This window comes from Pyrgilauda ruficollis, unplaced genomic scaffold (genome assembly GCF_017590135.1).
Source record: "Pyrgilauda ruficollis isolate IOZ18807 unplaced genomic scaffold, ASM1759013v1 scaffold52, whole genome shotgun sequence".
In the NCBI taxonomy this organism is placed as follows: Eukaryota; Metazoa; Chordata; class Aves; order Passeriformes; family Passeridae; genus Pyrgilauda; species Pyrgilauda ruficollis.
The window spans coordinates 3,697,179-3,716,803 of NW_024526822.1; the positions used below are offsets into that span (position 1 = coordinate 3,697,179).

The 19,625-nt window shown below is 48.8% G+C and overlaps 1 protein-coding gene across 7 annotated transcripts in view; it reads right to left on the reverse strand.

Annotated features, from left to right (window-relative positions):
• GRAMD1B (GRAM domain containing 1B) overlaps window positions 1-19,625 on the reverse strand; it is a 101,001-nt gene that overhangs the window by 41,781 nt on the left and 39,595 nt on the right. Inside the window, exon 1 of one of the 7 annotated variants that reach the window (XM_041480528.1) lies at window positions 13,793-13,870. The exons of 5 other annotated variants lie outside the window; for them this stretch is intronic. Coding sequence is in view for 1 of the 2 variants with exons in the window: in XM_041480526.1 (XP_041336460.1) it covers window positions 5,168-5,178 (11 nt within the window). In the remaining variant the exon portion in view is untranslated. Of the gene's footprint in view, window positions 1-5,167; window positions 5,276-13,792; window positions 13,871-19,625 lie in introns of those variants that run through there. One more of the 7 variants, XM_041480526.1, reaches the window with a different exon arrangement.

The window sequence follows — 19,625 nt, forward strand, 5'->3', positions numbered from 1 at the left end:
CCAGGGCTGCCCCTGCCCCGAGCCCCTCAGAGCTCTCCCTGCTCCTGCTCGTTCCCTGGAGTTTGAATCCAGCCCAAGGCACAGCCATGACGAACGCTTTCTGCAGTTGCCATGGCGACCAAGGCCCGCAATTGAACCAGGAATCAACGCCTGAAATGCCAAAACGGCTTGACCCACTTTGAAAATAAAATAATTGTAATAAATAACGCTTTAGAGACCTAATTGCCCCGAGTGCATTCAGGGCCTCACGTCCCCCTGCAGAGCAGCCTTCAGTAGATGAGACAGATTAAGTGAGGGACAGAACACAAACAAGCCCACCTAAGCAGCAGCCCCTTTGCTCAAGAGGTGAAAACCTCTGCACGGAGCATGTGAAAGCACAGAAGGCTGGGTTTGTCTCCTTGGTTTATGTCCTTGCTGTCCCTAAAGGAAAAACCTCATCAAAATACCATCAGCAAGCGTGGTGTGGGTGGGAAGGGGCCAAACTCTGCTCAGACGTGGAGGAAAAGCATCAATATCTGCAGCAGTGCAGTAGAGAATCTGTAGCCTGCCAGTACCTTGGAGCTGGAGAGGGATTTTTTAGCAGAAATTGTAGGATAGGACAAGGAGTTATAGATTCAGACTGAAAGAGGGGACATTTAGGTTGGATAAAGGGAAGAAATTGTTCCCTGTGAGGGTGGGGATGCCCTGGCAGAGGGTGCCCAGAGAAGCTGTGGCTGCTCCATCCCTGGAACTCCAAGGATAGGGCCTGGAACAACCTGGGATAGTGGAAGGTGTCCCTGCCCATGGGACAGAGGTTGTTTAAGGGCCTTTCCAACACAAACCATTCTGGGATACTGGAAGCTTTCCTTCAGCTGATGAAAAAGAACATTTGGCAATGCACGGACCAGCCCCTGAGACAGCAGGCAAGAGACAGAAAGGCCAAATTTCTCCTCCAACAGAGTATTCCTGTAAGGGTCTGAAGCAGGTGATGAACAGAGCTTCACCAAGCAGTCACTTCTGGAAAGGTATTCCACAAGTTAAGCTTGGTGCTCTTAAAACCATAAAGGAACTCTTTACAAAGCTTTCATGGAGAACTCCACAAGAAACCTGCCTTTGCTGCAGTCTGGTAAATGAATTCTGCAAGAACGACACCCAAGCATCCTGAAGTGACACCAAAGTCTGTCCATCCCACCAGCTCTGAAATCACAGCCATCCCTGGGAGTGACACCAGCAGCTCTTTCCCAAATCACAGCGCCCCAAGGGCCAGCAGCCAGCTCCACAGGGCACTGTCACAGCACCTGTGACACAGCTCAACACAGCAAATCCCTTCGGCTCTGCCACTTGCTGGATGTGAATTAGAACTCAGCCACAAGTAGGAAAAGGACCAAAGAATTTTGCAACTGGAGCAGCTCAGCTAAACAAGCAGCAGCCTCAGGTACTCAGCTGTGACCACCACCAGCTCAGGGGGCAGAAAAACACCACCCACACCACTCCCTGCAGGGCATTTCTCAACCCCTTGGATTTCCTCAAGCTAGCCCTGATCTGGAAAGCTTAAAGGCCTCCAAGTCTTCTCTCATTTCTCAAAAGAATTTGCTTTCCAAGAGTCATCCTGCAATTACTCACTTCTCCCTGCAGCACCGACCTTGTAACGAGCTGTTCCAGGCCCAGAATTGGGGTTGGTGCTGCAATTTGAGCTGAGTTCTGGAAGTGCTGAGCAATATGTCCCCCGACCAGCAGAGATGCACACATTGAAGCACATACTGAACTCTCTCTGTCTGAAATCCATGGGCTGTGCAAAGCCAAGCCTGTGCCTACACTTTCCTGAACGAGACCAGAGGAGATCCTCGAGCACAACACAGAACTGTGCTGGTAGTCTGGAAAAGAGCAGAGAGGTCAAGAAGGCACCTCAGGCCTGGCTGCAGCACTGAAAAGAGTTAATTCTCCTCAGAAGCAGCTATTAGAGGGGTTAATTAGACGCCTACAAAGATACTTTTCTGCCATCCAGTCTGACATCACTGGAAAACGAGGAGATTCAGAAGCTCATTATGCAGTCTCCCAAACAGCAAGCAGATGGTAACAACTTTTGATCACCAACCTACACTCCCTTCAAATTGAAAATCCAAGAATGAAAACCTGCACAGATCCTGGAGCAATTCCCTGGGCTCACCATTGCTCTACAAGCAGTAACAAAATGTTATATTTCTATTACATCTCCCAGCAAGAGAGACAAAAGAGAAAGCAATAAGTCAAAAAAGCAATGACACCTGCAGGGCTGTGCAAAAACCAAGGAGTCTTTCATGACAAGTGCTTTGAAAAGAATGATAAAAATAGTCTGCCTTCTGCATGTTTTTTTTAGGAGGAAAGTCCAGCCTTGTTTTAAGATTTACTCTATTTTGACATTTTACAGAATGCTGTCCTCCCATGACATCCAATCACATGTTTACATATTCATGAAATAAAATTAATGCAATTATTATGCCTCAGAGGATTAGCAAATCACTGCAAGCATTAGGAAGGAATTTGCCTTCTGCCCACAGCCAGCAGAGCGAGGATGGGCAGATGCATTATTAACCATGGCATTGTCCCCGTGGATCACCCGATCCTGGTTACCACTGGAGACAGACCCATGGACAAACAGCCTCATCTCTCACAGAAACTCCCCCTCGGCCAGCTTGGAAGAAACCTCTCCCTTCCTGCCTGGAGTGACTGCAAAAATCCCAAAGAAAAGTTGGAAAATGTTTCTGAAATGCAACAAGAGAGATCTTAATAATAAATCCAATAATGCACCAGTCACAACTTGGAAAGGGTCATTTAAATACAGGGAACCCCCATGGGTTATAAACCACACCCTAAACCCCTCCCTCAGTCACAAATTATTGTAATTCCACTTGCTCCAAAGGAAGGCGAGCCGCATAAAACAAAGTATGATGGATAACACAAAGAAATCTGGGAAGCAGCGAAGGGGAAACAGCACAAAGTGAGAATGTCACATCCCTCTGGAGGTGACAGACACAGCCCCACCACAGTCACCTGCGGGTCACCCACTCCACAGCTGTACTTCCCAAGGAGGAACAGATCCAGGCTTTGTCTTCCTCCCCTCCCCACCACAAAGTCAACAGCTCCTGTAATTAACAGCAAGATCTGCAATGTCTGATGCTTCCATCAACATCTCCAAGCCTGGAACTTGGGACAGAACAGAGCTCGCAAGCCTTGTTTAAAAAATAAACAAAACAACAACAGACACTGCTCAACCATCTTTGATGTGAGGGAAGTTTTGAAAACCTGACAGCTCAAAGGATCAAAATAAAAATTAAAATAAATCCAAGCTGGTTATTTTAATCCTTGTTGTTTCCAAGCTAACATCAGAATCTTTCAGTGCTTTGGGGATGCAATGCTGCTGTCATCTGTGCTTTATTTCAAGGGAGAGTGAGATAAAGCAACAGAGCTGGTGAAGAACAGCCAGGCCCACTTTTGGGTGGGGATGTAGGTGTGGTACAACTCCCTGATTCCCTCCAGAAGAGCTCAGGCACTTTTCCCTGCTGCAACTCCAGCAAGGCTCCGTGGACTTTATCCCCCTGAGCACATCCCAGCCTTGTGGCAGGGCTGACAAAGCCCTGGTGGAAGCGAGCCTGAGGAAGGCTCCGAGGAAGGCTGGGAGCAGCCAGCGGGGGCGGACAGGGACATTGTGCAGCAGGAGACAAAGCTGGAGCTCTGCAGCGTCCCACTCACTCCCACAGCTCGTCAGCACAGCCGTCACAAGTTAATGGAAGATGTTGTGATCTTCAAAGCTGGGATCAAAGCCATTTCCCTTTGTTCAGCCCTTGATGTTTCCTCCCGTTACCTTTCTGAAAATAACAACGCCACAATTTCTGATCGATCCCCTCCGTGCATTATCCCCCTGCTCTGCTCCAGCCATGCAGCAGCTCCAAGAAAAACCACAGAGGGCCAGAGCCCCCCAGTGCAAGAGCCACAAAGTGCCCTTTGTCCTGAGGACCTGGCTCAACCTTGTCCCCCTGCCCTTAAAAAGATTCTCTCCTGCTTCACCCAGCTGTTTATCAGATGGGGGTTCCATCCAGCTGTTTATCAGATGGGGGGTCCATCCAGCTATTTGTCAACTGGGGGCTTCTCCAAGACAATGTTGGGGGTTCTGAGTTATTGCATTGCTGTAAATACATCCTGAAGATTTGACCTGAAGTTTCCATCCTAGTGAGTCAAAATCACAAGCTGCATCCTAAATCTACCAGCTTCTCCTGCAGATGCATGTGATTTAATGGAGCAAGGGAACAGGAATATATTCTCTTTTCTGAAGCAGCATTTCCATGATGCACAGGACAATGCCAGCCACCAGTAATCTAAGAAAAAGCAATTTTTTAGGGCATTCAGCAGAATCTCCCTGTCTATGAATACACACAGTGCAATGAATCCTCACTTCCTACTGTTCTCCCTTGCCAAAAAATATTAAAAAAACAAAAAGCCACCTGTACAGACTCTGGAGCAGAGCCTGAAAAAGGGGCACAAACCAAATCCTGCCTCTCCCCGTCAGTGCAAACACACAAACACCGGGAGAGGAAGGCAGAGCGGAACCACGAGCCCTTGTAAAGGCAGGAGAGCACATGGGCAAACAAATCCAACCATATTCCTGCAGCAGCTCCGTGACACATCCAACCCCGACCCCCTCCTGCCTCCCTCTTTCCCTGGACCCAGATGTTATGGCAGGAATAAGTGTCCCCGTGGGAATGGGGGATGGGGGACAGTGGGAATGGGGGATGGGGGACACAGCAGGGCGTGAAGGGGAAATGGGGAGGGGTGAGGGGAATGAAAGCTGAGGGGAAAAAAATAAAATAAAAAATAAAAAAAGAACCCAAACAATCAGATTTGCCCATTGTTTCGAACAATTGAAAAGGCTGTTTTAGCAATTCCGCCCTGCAGGAGAGGCAGGGCACGTGCGTGGGGGGAGACAACGGGGGGGAATAAAACAGAATTAAAATGAAAAAGGGATCGGCCCGCGGAAAGGAAGAGAAACGAAGCATCTCTGCACCATGATGTCACGCCGCCTGCTTCCCAGTCCCCCGAACGCAGAGGAGCAGCAGCAGCAACCAACATGGACTCCAGCTTTAATCTGCCCGGAGAGCGCCTGTGTGCGATGGAGCCCTGCGTGTGGCACATGTGTGACAGCGACAGCACTAACCTGGCAGCCATTCGGGAGCGTGGAGCGGCGCAGCAGCAGCGGCTAGGCGGAATCCACCCGGGATCGCTCGGCACTCATGGGGTTCATTCATTCATGCACTCGTGCGGCCGGCCGGGAGGGTACTCACCTCCTGCAGCATGGCACGGCCCTTGCCGGGGCTCTCAGGGGCACCGCGGCGCTGCCGGACACGCTGCCCCGGCCCCGGCCGTGCCCATGCCCGTCCCCCCGGTGATGCTGCCCGGTGCGGCCGCACACGCTCCGCGCACACGCGTGCGCAGCGCTTTACATAATGCGCCCACCCCTGCCCGCCCCGCTCGCATCTGCCCGGCAAAGGGACCCCCAAACACTTTACAAAGGCTTGAAAAAACCCTACGAGTTAAAAATCCGGCAGGTTGGAAATGTTGTGTTTGTCCTCGTTTTACATAAAGCGCCCACCCCTGCCCGCCCCGCTCGCATCTCCCCGGCAAAGGGACCCCCAAACACTTTACAAAGGCTTGAAAAAACCCTTTACAAAGGCTTGAAAAAAACCCTACGAGTTAAAAATCCGGCAGGTTGGAAATGTTGTGTTTGTCCTCGTTTTACAGAATGCGCCCACCCCTGCTCGCATCTTCCCGGCAAAGGGACCCCCAAACACTTTACAAAGGCTTGAAAAAACGCTACGAGTTAAAAATCCGGCAGGTTGGAAATGTTGTGTTTGTCCTCGTTTTACAGAATGCGCCCACCCTGGCTCGCCCCGCTCGCATCTCCCCGGCAAAGGGACCCCCGAAGGCTTTACAAAGGCTTGAAAAAACCCTACGAGTTAAAAATCCGGCAGGTTGGAAATGCTGTGTTTGTCCTCGTTTTACAGAATGCGCCCACCCCTGCCCGCCCCGCTCTGCCCGGCAAAGAAACCCCCAAACACTTCACAATGTTTGGAATAAACTCTAGGACTTAAAAATCCGACAGGTTGGTAATGTTGTGTTTGTCCTCCCTCTTTTACATAATGTGCCCGCCCCGCTCGCATCTCCCCGTAAAAAGGGACCCCCAAAGGCTTCTTGAGGATTTAAATAACACTACGAGTTAAAAATCCGGCAGGTTGGAAATGTTGTGTTTGTCCTCCCTGTTTTACATAACGTGCCTACCCCGTTTGCATCACCCCAGCAAAGAGTTTGAAAAAACGCTTTACAAGAGTTTGAAAAAACGCTAGGAGTTAAAAATCCGACAGGTTGGAAATGTCGTGTTTGTGCTCCCTGTTTTACATAATGCGCCCACCCCTGCCCGCCCCACTCGCATCTCCCCGGCAAAGAAATCCCCAAACGCTTTACAAGGGCCTGAAAAAACCCTACGAGTTAAAAATCCAGCAGGTTGGAAATGTTGTGTTTGTCCTCGTTTTACAGAATGCGCCCACCCCTGCCTGCTTGCTCACATCTCCCCCGGCAAAGAGACCCCCAAATGCTTTTCGAGGATTTAAACACTACAAGTTAAAATCCAACAGGTTGGAAATGTTGTGTTTCTCCTCCCTGTTTTACAGAAAGTGCCCACCCCTGCCCGCCCCGCTCATCACCCCACCAAAAAGACCCCCAAACACTTTTCCAGGGCTTGAACAAACACTACAAGTTAAAAATCCGACAGGTTGGAAATGTGTTTGTCCTCCCCATCTCCCTCCCTGCACACCCCGCTCCCATCTCCCCTGAGGAGCTCCAAAAAAAGCGACCCCAAATGCTTTCCAAGGACATCAACAAACCCTAGGAGTTAAAATCCCACAGGTTGGAAACATTGTGTTTTGTCCTCCCTGCCGCACACGCGCTGCTGGGAGAAAGTTTCAAAGCGTGTAAGCAAGAACAGGCAGGAAAATTAAACCCTAATTAAGTGGCCACGTGGATTATCTGAGCTGAATTAAACAACGCTCATTCAGAGTTAAGGTGACCTCAACTCAATTTAGCCGGCTCCGTCTAGGAAGCTAATTTGGTTTCTTTTTTTTGTTTGTTTCTTTTGCCGTGCTTATCCATGTGTAAACAGGCCTGGGATTTTTAAAGAAACATAATCAAGCAAAGTTTACAGCTTTTTCAGCATTGGTAGGTGGTGTTTCCTTTGAGCACACTGTATCCCTCCAAACCTGCTTGGGGACATCTTTATTCCAGAATAAGGAGATGGACTTCAGTCCCTCTCAAAACAATAAATAAGGGACAATAAGTAAGTCCCTCTTAGTACAATCAAAATTAAGATGAAGGGTTGTGAGAGCAAAACAATCACCCAGCTTGCACTTTGCCTCCCAGTCTGTGAAATCAGGCCTTGTGTGTGCAAGGAAATAGAGCAGAACTGAGCTGGAACTGCACTGACATCCCTGATTTCAGCACAAGTGTCCACGTGTGGAATTACACTGAATTGGGATGCTGTGAGTGGCCCCCACTGACAGCACAAGGAGCTGTTCCTTGAATGCTGTAAATACTGAGCACTCTGCCCTTTGCTGCTCTTGTCACATTTTGCCCTTTCCACACCCAGGGTTGAGCATTTTCTCTTCTCCTGACAATCAGTCCCAGCTTTGGGCGCTAATTCCCAGAAGAGCATCTTCCCAAAAGGCTGATTATCCATCACTCCACTGTAATCAGCATCAGTGGGAGCAGGAGGTGCTCCAGCAGGCTCAGATCAGTGTGATTCAAAGGCTGCACAGGATTTTAAACTGAAAGCAGCACCACCATACACACCTTTGGATACCACAACACTACCATCACCTTCACATTACTCACAGATTACACCTAGGTGCACATGAATTCACTGTTCTAATAACTTTGTTGCATCCATCAGCCTGAGGTCAGTTTTGTTGTTCCAAATGCTTCCCAAAGTTTGCCAGCTGGAGAATTAGAAATTTATTTCAAGGAAATGACGTTTTAAATTCAATTTTTCCCACTCCCAATACCCAAGGATGGTGTGACTCCCACTGAAACGCCATGTGTAGGATTGCACCCAGGTTCAGTGAGTGGATAATCTGGATAAATCCAGAGAAGAGCAACCAGCACTAAAGGCAGTGGCACTGAATCCTTCCAGCACAGCCAAGGAATGGCAAGATTGAACTGCTCACCTGGAATCCAGGTTTGATCCCACTGTGGGTATCAGCTGCAAGTGCTGAAAGCTGGAGCTGGATAAATCCTGACCAGACAAGAGAAACCTATTTTGGGAAGCAAACAAAACTAACCACTGTAACTAATTCAAGGCTCAATTACCCATCTGTGGCAAGCATTATTATGCAAGGGTTTGTGTTCTCCCAAACACTGTTCTGTACCTCCAACCAGAATCAATTCAAGCCTCACACTTTGCATTCAACAGCACTTGGAATGAGATATATGAATGGTCCCATTTTGTATGGATCTTTCAGTGGTTTTTTTTCTCTTCCAGAAAGTGAGAAAATAGTTAAAAACCAAAATTCTTAGCCTCCACAAATTTTGATACTTTAGTTTGAATGAATTATAAGGTTTGAACAGATGCTATTTTTCAGTAGTCACATGAGTTACACTGACCCAAATGCTGAGATAAATTCAATATAATGGCTACTTCAGATCTGGAACACACAAAGGCTCAAAGCAGGTCATGGAGTGGCAGGCTAGACATGAGGTTAAGTCTAACCCACCCTTCAGACTGTCAGAGAGAAGATGAATCAAACAAAAGTCCTCCTTCCAAAAGCACTGTGTGAGAAGCAGTAAAAATGCAATATTTATAAAGTTTACTCAGAGAAAAGCTTCTTAGGCTTATCTGGCATGGTGTGCAAGGGGCAAAGTTATGGGGAATCTGGAAAACCACACAGAACCTCAAAGCTTTATAAACTTGGTCAGACCTGCAAAGTTTCACCCCAAACTCTTGGAAGGACAAAGAGTTTTTACATTTGTGCAGCACCATCCCTGGCACTGCAGACAGCTCATTTCATGGTGATAAAAGTTGGATAAAACTGCACTGAGAGGATCTTTAGGAGCCTTTAAGGAAGCTCTTCTGGACATAAAGCTGCAAGTTCCTGTCTCCTTCAAGAGCTGCAAGAATGCATTTTATGTCAGCTGGGTTCGCTTGCACGAGTCTGCTGCTCAAGACTCGAGACAAGGACTTTATTTCATGTGTGAAGGACAATGTGAGCATCTGCCTGCTGAGCATGGCACGGTCACACCCCTCAGCCTGGACAGCACAGCTCTGCCAAGCCCTGCAGGAGCACCAGAGCCACATCTGGGGATCCCTCCCTCCGAGGATGCTCCAATTTCCTGGGTCAGGCTCTCCAGTGCCCAGGCAGGCAGCACCTTCTCCTTGCCCAAACTGCCCCTGCAGCGCCTGCAGGGCTGTTGTGCTGCTGTAACACAAGCACTCTCATGCATATTGCATCTCCCAGCCCCGAGGAAATGAGGCACTGGCCGAGTAATTAAAGCCCAGGGCTGGTGACAGATCCGTGGGACACAGCAGGGCCTGGATGTCCAGGCCTGCAGAGCATCAGGTGGGGCTGGGATCAGCTCTCCAGAGCAATCCTACCCTCCCTGTAAGCCACACCAGCGGTGCAGAACAAAAAGAAGCCTTTAAAATCTGTCTGCAGAATGTCAGGCAACAATGAGCACCTGGATGGGTCAACACGGAGGGTTTCTCATTTCCCCCCATCATTCTTTGCCCATCTTTAACATGATCTGGTTTGAAAACTTAAAGCCATTGGGAGAGCTCTTCCCCAGTATCTCTGCCTGTCAGCTGAGCTCAGAACAGAACCAGGGGGACACACTTGCATTGCATTTCCAGCCTTGCCTTTGAAAAAGACACAACAGAAATGTCAAGAAACATTGAAGGAAAACATGTCCTGAGGGAAAATTCAGTGCAACACCTCAAGATGTTGGATTAACACTGGTGGGAAATGATGCAGGATTAACACTGGTGGGAAACTGGGTGGTAATTAGCATTTTGCACATGTTTAATTTGCTTTTCTGCCATTCACCCTCTCCAGGAATGAATGGGTGGACTCCTGACTGCACAGCTCGGGACAGGGGGATCCTCTGGCTGGGGTATTGGTCCTGTTTGACAACTCCTGCTCAGCCCACAGGTGCTGCTCCTCAAACCCCACAGGATTCCCACCCTGTCAAGCAACAAGAAGCACTCTCCCTTTCTCCTTGTGGAAAATGGGCTCCTAGACAGGTGCCAGACCAAGCAAAGCTCTTTCTGAGCTGGCAGTGGCATTTTCACAGAGTCCATGGATTCCTACAGCAGTGGGGGCTGGAGGAGGCAGGCAATCATGTGCTCACGGGCATGGGGAGGAAGAGGGGGAGGAGGAGAACAAGGGGAGAGAGAGAACAAAGTGTCAACATCTTAACTGGGACACACAAAGAGCCAGTTCTTAGTAAGAACTTAATCCAGGATTAACAAGAGGTCAGCTACCTCTGCAAGGAGACTGCACTAAGAGGAGCTAATTAGCTCTCCTTAATTGCACAAAAGGAACCACACAGAATTAAAGACATTCACCGGCAGCAGGTCCCACCTCACCCAGGAAACACAGCCCTACCTGTTGTCCCCAACACCACACTCAGACAGTCAGGAGTTGGATGGAGAGAGCTGCAGGGATGGATGGGGGGGAAAAGGCTGTGGGGATGGATGGGGGGAAAAGGCTGCGGGGATGGATGGGGTGGAAAAGGCTGTGGGGATGGATGGGGGGGAAAAGGCTGTGGGATGGATGGGGGGAAAAAGGCTGCGGGATGGATGGGGGGGAAAAGGCTGTGGGGATGGATGGGGGGAAAAAGGCTGCAGGGATGGATGGGGGGGAAAAGGCTGTGGGATGGATGGGGGGGAAAAGGCTGCGGGATGGATGGGGGGGATAAGGCTGTGCTATGGAGAGGCTCAGCATCAAGTGCTGGAGTGAGAGCTGGAGCCTCCACCAGCCAGGACAAGCATTTGCAGCATGGCCAGAATCTGTCTAGGCAGGCTCCTCACCAGCCATGGGCTGTCCCAAATCCCTGAGGAGTCACAGCTACCAGTTCACAGTGATGCCCATGAGGGTTTAATGTAGTTCTGGCCTTCTTTAAATCAGTGATCTCCGAAAATGAGGAGGAAGAGTAGCACAAGGCAAACCAGTTTTCCCCTGTCGGCTGAGGCCAAGAGAATCCCATCCCAGCACGGAGAGGCACTGCAGGATAGATGTCAGGAGAAATGCAGAGCAGCACGGACAGGCAGCAGATCCCACCTGGAGGCTGGAATGATGCGGTGGGAAAGGCTGGCTGAGCTGCCCACCCACAAATCCCCTCTCTGGGATTTCTAACCATGCACCACTCACACACCTGGAGTTCCCTGTCAGCCTCTGCTTGGCACTAAATCCATTTTTTTTTCCTGGGGAGCCATTGCGTGTTCTGTCCTCCTGCACTGGTGCATCTCTTACCCCAGAAGCCCTTGCTGTGCTCTGACAGATAATGGACCCAGCAGCCAGTGCGCTTGAAAATGAAGATTAACAGGCACACCAAGAACGCCAGCAGATGTCTCTGAGATGGAGCACTAACAAAAAGAACTCCTGCCTTTATTGGGGTTATAGCACCGTGCTGAGGGCTGGGGAGATCAGGCAGACACGGGCCTGAGTGCATCTCAGCAGGAGCAACTCCCCTTTTCAGGGAGGATGACGGGAAAAGCAGAACAGGTGAACCAGGGAAGGCTGCCCTGCACACAGGGAAAAATAACACAAACAGGAGCTCAGCCTAATTACAGATCCCTGTGAAATCACCACAGTAATGCCTCCATTATTTATCTTTTCTTCCCTCAGGACAGAGTCAAATGTTTTGCCACTCTACTTCCAGTGTCACTGCAGGGGCAGCCAGAAGGGACCAGCAGCACCAAAATTTCACCTCAAACCCAAAACAAACAAATGAGTTCTTGGGATGCCACTGGGAATATGAGACAGCCACCCGCTCTGTGCTCCCAGGAACTGAGCAGCAGCCCCGAGTCGTGCTGCTCCTGTGCAGGCTCAGCACAAAGGGAGAGCTCCCTGACATCTGGCTAAAGCTTCAATAGCTGCCATTGGGGAGAGCAGAATGAACATGCACGGAGCTGTGCCAGGGGCTGGCCTGCAGCAGCCTCCTGGTACAGACAGGCCCCATCCAGCACCCAGCACCCCTCTGCTCCCTCTGCCCTGCTGTACTGAGCTGGAACAGCTCGCAGCTCATTCATAAATAGAAGGGAAATTGTCCTAATTGTCCTAAAATGGTTCCATGGGCCAATCTCTTCCTCCAGCCCTGGCTGGTGCAGTGAGTGCTTCTGCATTGTGTTGTTCTGTTATGGATATTCCAGCTTCTCCATTCCTCCCAGCTGTTCCAATCTGGTTATCCAAACAGCTACCAGCCTCTGCAGCCTCCTACACAGCACTGCCCAGCCTCTACCTTCAGACCTGCCCTGTGCCACCTCTGATTTCCGACCCCAATCCAACTGGATTCACCCCTGCTCCCACTGACTTACTGAACTTTACTTGGCCCTTCCTTCCAGATTCCTGGAATCTGCTGGGCTCACCCCCAAACTGACCAAAACCCCTGCAGAGCTGCTCAGTGCAGCCCCTGCCCCCATGACCACAGAACAAGGTGGAGAATAAGGCTGCCCTACCCACAAAGAAGAAGACCAGAATCAGGAGCTCACCCTAATGACAGGTCCCTGTGAAATCATCACAGTAGTGCCTCCATTATTGATCCTTCTTTTCTTCCCTCAGCACAGAGTTAAATGTTTTGCCACTCTACTTCCAGTGTCACTGCAGGGGCAGCCAGAAGGGACCGAAATTTCACCTCAAACCCAACATCAACACATCTTGGGATGCCACTGGGAATATTCTCCACCTTAAGTCTTCCCCAGCTTTTCCCCCACATCCCTTCCACCCCGACTGACATCCCCCATCAGCCGCATCTCCATCCCAGCCGCGCATCCTTTATCCCGAGGAACTCTGACCTCCCAGCACACACACACACACACAAGTGAAGGATCCCCCGCCTGCCTGGGAGATAAAAAACGAGGATTTAAAGGATTCCACGGGCACCTGTTAGCGGATGGCCCTTCCCGGGAGCTGCCTGCGGCTCTTCCCCGCTGCTCCCCGCAGCCCGCAGCGATCCCGCCGGGGGAGACCCCACGGAACCGCCGGGGAACCTCGCTGCTGCTGCTCCGAGGCATCTCAGGGCAGCCAAAGGAGCTGACAAAAAGATTCTTCGCTCTGATAACGGCCCGGCATGGCTGGAACAAAGCCGCCTTTGCAATGCGCTGCCCGGCTCTGGCATCCGAGCCGGCCGCTGCCCACTGGGGAGAAAAGCTCCCGCTGTCGCTTTGAGGATGTCCCACATCACCCGGTTAACCCTGGCTGCTCCTCACTGAGCAGGAATTGCAGGATTTCTGCTCTCCTGCCCTTTAAGGATGTCCCACATCACCCGGTTAACCCTGACTGCTCCCCACTGCCCGCAGAGAGGAGGAATTGCAGGATTTCTGCTCTCCTGCCCTTTAAGGATGTCCCACATCACCCGGTTAACCCTGGCCGCTCTTCATTGCTCTCACCGAGGAGGAATTGTAAGATTTCTGCTCTCCTGCCATTTAAAGATGTCCCACATCACCCGGTTAACCCTGACTGCTCCTCACTGCTCTCAGCGAGGAGGAATTGCAGGATTTCTGCTCTTCTCCTGCCCTTACCCATGGGTTCTGCCGCCCTGGCACAGCTCCTCTGCGCTGCCACACAGCCCTGGCACCCCGAGCAGAGCCGCATTAAAAATCCCGTGCTGCTGCACAGCCCCGGCACCCCGAGCAGAGCTTTATTAAATATCCCCGTCCTCCCCGCGGTGCAAACCACCAGGGAGCACTTCTGTGACGACAAAGGAGCAGAGCAGTCAGCGTGGACATAAACATCCCAATTACCTCGAAATTCCACTTCCCTGCTCCCACAAAGCTTTGGCTTTTCACCCTGAGGGGCTGCACACACTCCTAAACCTTCAAACCATCGATTTCCCTGCTAGAACAGCAGGCAGCAACAGGAAATATTTAGAATAAATAGAAATATTTGCCTTCAGCACACGGGCATTTCCAAATACAAGCTCCGGGAAAGGCCATGTTCTGCACGGAGGTTCCACAATGCAGAAGGTAACAATGTGACTCATCTTGAAAGTGTATATAAACACACTTAAAAAAACCTGTCTGGGGAAAAATAAACAGAGGCTGTGCCTGATTCCCGCCTGGGAAAAGCAGGAACGCAGCCCTGCTGCTGTCCTTGGCTTTGTACATACTCCAGGCAGGTGCAAGAGAGGAAACGAAGCCACAGCCAGCAATTTAAAGAATTCAGAAAGCAAGAAAGCAGCACAGATGGACAGGGGAAGAGCAGAAAGCAAATGAAAAATGTCCCTGCAACATGATACAGGAGCAGGAAGGGCTGATGTGACTGGGAACTGATCAGGGAATGATGAAATATTTGCTCTGTATGATCCGTCAGTCCCAACCAGGAACACGTCTAGAAGGGTGGCAAAGAACCAGACAGATTTTCTTTACCGAGCAATGAGTTCAAAGGAAAGCAACAAAAACATCCCGGCACTCATGAGGCTCGTTTGTGAAAACAGACTTGAAGGGTAAACAAAGTGGAGTGGTCAACAAATATTTGAGGAATGTAAATATTGAAGAAAAAGGAAAGCTGTATTAAAAGGTTTGGAGTTGTTTTTTGGGGTTTTTTTGAACAATGAGCAATGGGATGATATGAAATTGTGGGAAAGAAACAAGGCTGAAGTCAAATCCTCACAGCCAGGAGCAGGAGAGAAGTGGAATAAACTCATTCACTTGTCACGTTCATAAACAGCAACAGGTAACTGTTAATAAACACAAACAGACCTGTAGAACCACAGAATATCCTGAGCTGGAAGGAACTCACAAGGATTATTGAAGTCAAGCTCCTGGCCCTGTACAGGACATCTCATTGGCAGGAGCATGGATCAATACCTCAATAATATCACACTTCTTTCCGTCTCTAGCTCTGCTTTCCATTATTTCCATTTTTTAAAGAGGCAGCAGCCCAGTTTGCAGCCCAGTTTCCAAACCTAATCTATTGCAATGATTGCAAATCTATGATTGCAAAATTAGGGCTGGTTGAGTGTTACAGTTTCAAGGATTTTGTTTTGACTTGCTGCATTTTTGTCCCCAAAACTTCCAAGACACACGCAGACATCCATGGGATTTGGAGTTTGTGGGAAATCTTGCAAAGTGACATCCAAATCATCCCAAATTCCTAATCTGGGATCCTTGAAAGAACAGATATCCTCAGGATAATTGTGGTATCTTCAAATACGAGCAAGGCACGGGTTGTTTTGGGACAATTATAAGGATCCAGGATGTTTTGGGACAATTATAAGGATCCAGGATGTTTTGGGACAATTACAAGGGTTCAGTTTGTGGCTTTGGGCAAGTCCCCTGTGGGAGGTACAGGGGAGAGGGATGGATGTTTGCACTTCTCATCCTGCTCTTACTTCAGCAGAGTTTGCTCTCTTTAGGGAATTGTTTAAGCTATAAAAATTTTTTGCTCTCCTAAGCTAAGCTTCCAGTAGGGAATTAATACACAGCTATTAATAAACACATTAAAAGGAAAAACACCTCTAATCTCTGTGTGCCTCATCTCCAAACCAGGACTAATTCCACTTCCTTTCTTCTACCCTTTGTCCATCTTGACTATTTAGGATGGAATCTCTTCCTCTAAACTGAAGGTAGGGCACAAAAATCTCCCAGCACAGCAAATCTCTGTTTTTAAGAGCCTCTTTTGCTGTAAAACAACACAATTTTAGAAACAGTTCTATTTCCCAGATCAGTTGTGCTATCAGCTGCTTTTAAAACAGAAAAGAATCCACGGGGAACTTGTTCTTCCTGCTGGAAAAATAATACAGCAGGTATTTGAAGCAATGCTGCAGCTTTAGTGCCCTGGAGCAGGCTCTGAATGTTGCTCAGGTTCTGGGAGCCCTGGCCTCCAGACACATCCTTCTTTCATGGCCTACAGCTAAGCCTGGCTTTGCCTCCCAAACCTCATTCCCAAAATGTGCTTCAGGTTGTGCATCACATTTCTCTAACAGCTGACAGCTCTGAAAAAAGCCAAATTCCATCTCTGAGGGCTGCACAGCAAAGGGCACTCCTTCCACATCCCCACAGCTGCTTTATTTCTGGTACTGTGGGGTCAGAAATACACCAAAATTACAGCTCTGCCTCTGCAGCAGCTCTCTGAAACTCCTCTGTCTGCATGCAAGCCTTTTAACTCACAGCATCTCGTGTGTCCCCACTGCAGCAGGGCTGGGACCTTGCAAATGATCTCTGCAAAGCTCAGGCCTGGCCACCTCCTCCTGTCCTTTACACACAGCCTGATTTGCTCAGCATCTCATTAAGGGAACGACTCTAATTAGAGGGAGCTGTTCTTGAACTAAACAAGTTGTGTGTTCCCCCTCCAGCTAACTTGTTCTAATTTTATGTGCATAGCTGGACATTTCTTCTGTTACCAAATCTTTGCTACTCCTCAAAATACACCTAATTGTCCCCCAAAGTCCTTTTCATTCCACTCATTTTCTCCTCCATTTTTCTCCTTCCAATTCCAAGGCCTGAAATTAGCTGTGGTCCAAAACCACATTCTACCAAACCTGGTATTCTGAGTGGTTTGAAAATTATTCAAAATACATACCCCAAATATATGAATCTCCAAAAAAAAAATCCCCAAATTCCTCTTTCTCTGCTCCTCTGCCACATGCATGGAGTGGCTGTGACATTGTCAAAGGAGAGTGGCAGCATTTTGCATCTTTTTTTAGTTGGGAAAAAAAGCAGAGCATCTGCCCTCAGATCACTTGGCTGTGACCACAGAGATCACTCTGTCCTGGACAAATGGTTACAGGGGAATAAACCGCTGGAAAATGTAAAATATAATCAACAGCACAGGCCTAAATCTGGCCAAAAGGAAAACTTTAGGAAAGGGGAAGCTCAGAGAACATTCCAGCATCTTGCATCAGCACGTGGCTCTGCAAGGGCACCCAGAAGGAAAAGGAATTCTGTGCAGCTTTTTGGGTTTGGTGTCTCCATTTCCTGAGCTTGGATATTCCATCCTTGGATATATTACCACAACTTCTACAATTTACTTCAAACAGGCTCAAAATCCTGAAATTAGTAGTTACCAGTCATAATAATCATCAATTAAATTAATAATGCATTAAGATTCACTTTCTAACGAGGGCCCTGAACTCAGAGGAGTTCTGGGGAAGGTTCAAGCAAAAACACAGCAGCTGGTCAATCAAGCAAAGTTTAAACTGTTTAAAATAGAGAGAAATCTGGAATTTCAATTGGAAAAAGCAGAAGAGGCCTTGACCAGGACACAGTAATTGTGTCAGGGAGCACCACAAGGGTTTTGATGGCAATTTTTGCCTCTTCCAGGCCTTGCCCCTGCCCACTTGCTGAGCAGAAATGAAGCAGAAATTCCAGCTATGTGAGTGCTCCTCTTCAGTCCAACACAACTATCAACACACACGGGGTGAATCAGACACTTAAAAACGTGGGACACTGTCCAACAGCTCCTTCCAGCACTTGTCCCACGAAAATCTCTGCTCCAGGCAAAGAGAAAAGGAAGGGGAGAGTGATTTCTGCCCAGCATCTCCTTCCCAAAATGTGGGAATGAAAATCTCTGCTCCTGGAAGGGGGAGAAGGAAGAGGAGACTGATTTCTGTCCAACGTCTTCTTCCAGCACTTGTCCCATGAAAATCTCTGTTCCAGGCAAAGGGAAAAGGAAGAAGAGACTGATTTCTGTCCAACACCTCCTTCCAGAACTTGTCCCTTCCTCTGCTCCAGGAAGGAGAAGGAAAAGGAGACTGATTTTCTTTCTTACAGCTCCTTCCCAAAATGTGGGAATGAAAATCTGTGCTCCTGCAAGGGGGAGAAGGAAGGGGAGACTGATTTCTGTCCCACACCTCCTTCCAGCACTTGTCCCATGAAAATCTCTGCTGCTGGAAGGGGGAGAAGGAAGGGGAGGCTGGTTTGCCTCATTTTGCAGGCAGGGAAAGTGGGGCAGAGGCACAGTGAGGATGAAGATGGTCAATGACAGATCCAGGCACAACCAGGGCCTCTCACAACCCCCAGCTCCCACAGGCAGCACCTTCCTTCCCTCAGGAAGGGACCAAGCTCTCAAACAGCATCCAGCAGCCTCAGCTCCATGTTTTATCTCTTCCTGACTGATTTTTCCACATCTTCAGGCTTTTTAGTGGGGAAAAGAATCTCTGGGACAGCCCCACTGCTGCCTCATTCACCTCAGCTCCAGGCCCTGAGTGGGCAAAGGCTGCAGGATTGCAGAGCCACTCCAGTTTGCCCTTCCCTTGACATTCCTGAGGACTGGAGACAGAGAGCAAGGTGATCTTGCTATCTGATAAGAGGGGAAGGCAATTTCCCAGCAAAACAAGCGATTGGGATTCAATTAGCCAAAATAATCTGCAGCCCAAGGAGAGATCTGGAGGAGAGATTCTGGGTGCTGCAAAGTGCAGCTTCTTCATGGCCTCAGTCAAAGAACTGCTCTGTCTGCCTGTCCTCAGAGAGGTTTCAATCTGCACATACGTATTAGAGGACAAAATTACAGATGTTTTTCCAAATTTAAATCAAAACTTGATGCCAAGAACCAACCACATAAGAAACAAAAATATTAAAGGGATGCTTTTGCCAGTCCATCATCACACAGCAAACCCAGTCTCAGATCAAGGGTTTGAAAATGCCTTGGTTTTATTTCAAGAGGTCTCCTTCCACTGTAATTTCAGACTTTTGCTAAAATAAAAGTTGTGCTTCACAGCCTGTTGCCACTGCAGGTATTAATCCAGCGTGGCACTGTGCAGCCCAGGACAGAAACTGGTGCTGGGCTGATCCTGCTTCTATTTCTGCCTCTCTTGGTGCCCACGAGCACAGCCTGGCCAAGGGAATTGCATGCAATGCTTTTCCTCGGCTTTAGTGGACTTGTATTAGGCTCCTCGTTTTTTTTTTTTTTTCTCACCCACAGGCACTAGCAGAAAAATGAATTACAGATTTATTTTTAGTGGAGCCTTTGGCCTTTCTTTTCTCTGTAGGTTCCAGATCGCAGGTTCTGCAGCTCAGAACTATTCCAAGCAACACAGCAGCACAAGCAATGCAGAAGGAACCACAAAAGAAGGAAAATCAGACGAGCAGAGTTTTACTCAGTATCCCATTTATGGGACATCAATTCAGCCACCAGCTTGTTTTTGTCCCTGCAATGCTCTTCTGGCATTAGATTTCCATTTTTCATCAAAGATCTAAATTAATTTCCATCTCTGCTGGATCATGAGCTCCCCAAAACTCCTAAGAAGGAAGAGCAGGGCAAGCAGCACGGCCTGAGATGGAAGGGGAGGGAAAGGCTGCTGTGGTTTTTGGCTTTCTGAGATGTAAGGCCTGGCTGATTACAGTCCCTGAGGAGCTGTGAGATAACAGTGATGTCAGCCTGGAGGCAAAAGCTTCTCTCACAATACCAGGTCAC